Source organism: Cariama cristata, unplaced genomic scaffold (genome assembly GCF_000690535.1).
Source record: "Cariama cristata isolate BGI_N322 unplaced genomic scaffold, ASM69053v1 scaffold34560, whole genome shotgun sequence".
Taxonomy (NCBI): Eukaryota; Metazoa; Chordata; class Aves; order Cariamiformes; family Cariamidae; genus Cariama; species Cariama cristata.
Genome location: NW_009594701.1, coordinates 4,047 through 6,682, shown reverse-complemented (window position 1 = coordinate 6,682; position 2,636 = coordinate 4,047). Strand labels below are relative to the sequence as shown.

Below are 2,636 nucleotides of genomic sequence, written 5' to 3'. Positions count from 1 at the left end.
ATCTCTGCCGTGAGCGTGGGGATGGCCCAGGGATGCCCCCTCTGAAGCTGAATTATTCCGGGATTTCCCATCGCTGTGATAAATCCACCCCGTATCTGTCCCAAACGTCTTCTCTCCGGTGGCTACCGTGACGTGGGGGGTTACAACGCGGCAGCGCGAGAAGGATTCATCACTTATTTATTTTTTAATCTTCTCTCAGAGAAGGATTTTTTCTTTTTTTCCCCTCCGAGGACGGTAGCGACCCGACCCGCTTCGGAGCCAGACGGAGCCGAGGGGATGGAGCGGTGGGACGGAGAGCGGGAAGGCGATCCCCGACCATGGGAGGAACCGGAGACCCCAGGAGACCCTCGCAGAGGTGGGAGCTGCACCCCAGGGTCCCATCCAGATGTTTTTTGGTTTTCCCCCTTTTTGCTCAGAAGTGATATTGTTACTTACTTCTAACCCAGCAGGACATGGGACAGAGAGGAGGAATGAGACGAGTCCTCGGCAGGAACACCTGGAAAGGAGCAGCTCATCATCCGTAAATTCAGAAGGAAATTTTTCTGGGAGTTTTCGGCAGAGAAAAGAGCGTGGAAATGCCCACGGGATGCCAGGGAAGGACGCGAGCACCTCTGTGCATCACGAAGGAATATGCCGAGTCCTCAAGGACCCCCCCGCCGCGTACAAAGCCCTCGCCCGAGAAAAGAGATATATATGCACCGAGTGCGGGAAAAGCTTCAGGCAGAGCTCAAATCTCATCGCGCACCGAAGGACGCACACCGGAGAGAAACCTTACAAATGCGGCGGGTGCGAGAAGTTCTTCAGCGACAGATCCAACCTGGCGAAGCATCAGCGGCTGCATGCCGAGAAAAAGCCCTCGCCGTGCCGCGAGTGCAAGAAAAACTTCGGGAACGACCTGGATTTTCTCGAGCATCAGCGAACGCACGCCGGGGACCGAGCGTTTCGATGTTACCGGTGCGGGAAGAAGTTTGGGCAGAGTGGGAAGCTCGCTCTGCACCAGGAATTGCACGCGAGGGAAAAAATCTACAAGTGCCCCCGGTGCGAGAAATGGTTTAAAGACCGGCCGACCCTCCTCAGGCACGAGATGCTGCACACGGGGGAGAAGCCCTACAAGTGTCACCAGTGCGAGAAGAGATTCACCCGCAAGTCGGACCTTACGGTCCACCAGAGAATCCACACCGGGGAGAAACCTTTCGCTTGCTCCGAGTGCGGGAAAAGCTTCAACCATCGGTCGAACCTTTTTGCCCATCAGAGGAGGCACACGGGCGAGAAACCCTTCCCGTGCCAAGAATGCGGGAAAAACTTTGGCCACAGGGCAGATCTGGTGGTCCACCAAAGGACCCACACCGGGGAAAAGCCCTACCGCTGCTCCGAGTGCGGGAAATGCTTCAAGGGTCGCTCCACGCTCGTGAGACACGAGAGGTTGCACACGGGGGAGAGACCGTACCGGTGTCCCGAGTGCGGGAAAAGTTTCGGGTTGAGCGGGGACCTCGTTGCCCACCAGCGTTTCCATACGGGGGAAAAACCCTACAAGTGCCGCGAGTGCGGGAAAGCCTTCAGCAACGGCTCCAGCCTCCTTAGGCATCAACGACAGCACGCGGGCGAGAAGCCCTACAAGTGCCACGAGTGCGGGAGGAGCTTCGGGCAGAGCACGGATCTCATCGCCCATCGGCGAACCCACACCGGGGAGAAGCCCTACCCTTGCCCGGTCTGCGGGAAGAGGTTCGGTAGGAAATCCAACCTTGTGGTGCACCAGCGAGTGCACGGAGCGGGCGCGTTCTCCAAACGCCGGCAGCGTGGGAACAACTTCCCGGAGAATTCGGCTCTTTCAGTCCATCACGACGTCTTGGTGGAGGACAACGCTGCCCTGTCCTCGGCCCCGCTTAACGTTGGCGGTGACACAGAGGAGAAAAACCATTAAATTCCTGGGCAGGGAAAAAAAGAGACAGGATGGAAAAAAAGCTCAAGGCCTTCCTAGATCTAGAAGGAAAAAGCACGGAAGAAACCACCGCGGGTACATGGAAGATGCAGGATCTTTGCGTTTCGTGTTGGAGTCAGCAAGGACGGGGTGGGGGCAGGCGGGAAAAAATACCTGTATATATGTGTTTTAAAGTAAAACTTGAACCTATTTCCTAAATAACGTGTATTTTTGCGAGCACACGGAGCGGGCTTACCATTCGCTGCGTGGCTCTCGTGCATCCCAATTCCGATGGTCCTTTCCGTCACAGAAACGCGGTCCCCAGGCATCGCCTTTGCCTTCTTTTCCCCGCCCTCGGCTCAGCTCTAAGCTGATCCTCTCCCCTTGTCACTGTCAGACTCTCCCGTCGTTATCTCACCGTGGTCCTCGGGGAAGCGGGGTAGGGTGCATTGCCCAGATGACCCACGCATCCAGCAGAAATAATTCCCCTCCCGCGGGTTAAGATGCCGTGATGTGACGGACAGCCAGGGTATGTTAAATTATTCCAAGACCTCTGATGATCCTCTCGCCTCCATCCCAGTCTTCTGGAAGCCACCCAAGCTCTGTAGGATGGACGGAATTGACACAGAAGCGTAGATTACAGACTGACGACCCCTTTGCCCACCGTACACGGTCTGGGGATGTTGGCGGCCTCAGCGTGACGTTGTTGGCGTGGCAC

At 56.6% G+C, this 2,636-nt stretch overlaps 2 protein-coding genes across 2 annotated transcripts in view; one reads left to right on the top strand and one right to left on the bottom strand.

Moving 5' to 3' along the window:
* The first annotated feature begins 586 nt into the window (after window positions 1–586).
* LOC104160724 (zinc finger protein OZF-like) lies at window positions 587–1,921 on the top strand. The gene has a single exon (XM_009698935.1). It carries the CDS (start codon window positions 587–589, stop codon window positions 1,919–1,921), a length of 1,335 nt encoding a protein of 444 aa, XP_009697237.1.
* Window positions 1,922–1,974: 53 nt separating this feature from the next.
* The window catches only part of LOC104160715 (zinc finger protein OZF-like), a 4,665-nt gene continuing 4,003 nt past the window's right edge, over window positions 1,975–2,636 (bottom strand). Inside the window, exon 5 of the mRNA XM_009698925.1 lies at window positions 1,975–1,980. Within this exon, the coding sequence (XP_009697227.1) occupies window positions 1,975–1,980 (6 nt within the window). The remainder of the gene's footprint in view (window positions 1,981–2,636) is intronic.

Coding starts and splice junctions, on each gene's coding strand:
- LOC104160724 (XM_009698935.1), top strand. CDS start 587: ATGCCAGGGAAGGACGCGAGCACCTCTGTGCATCACGAAGGAATATGC.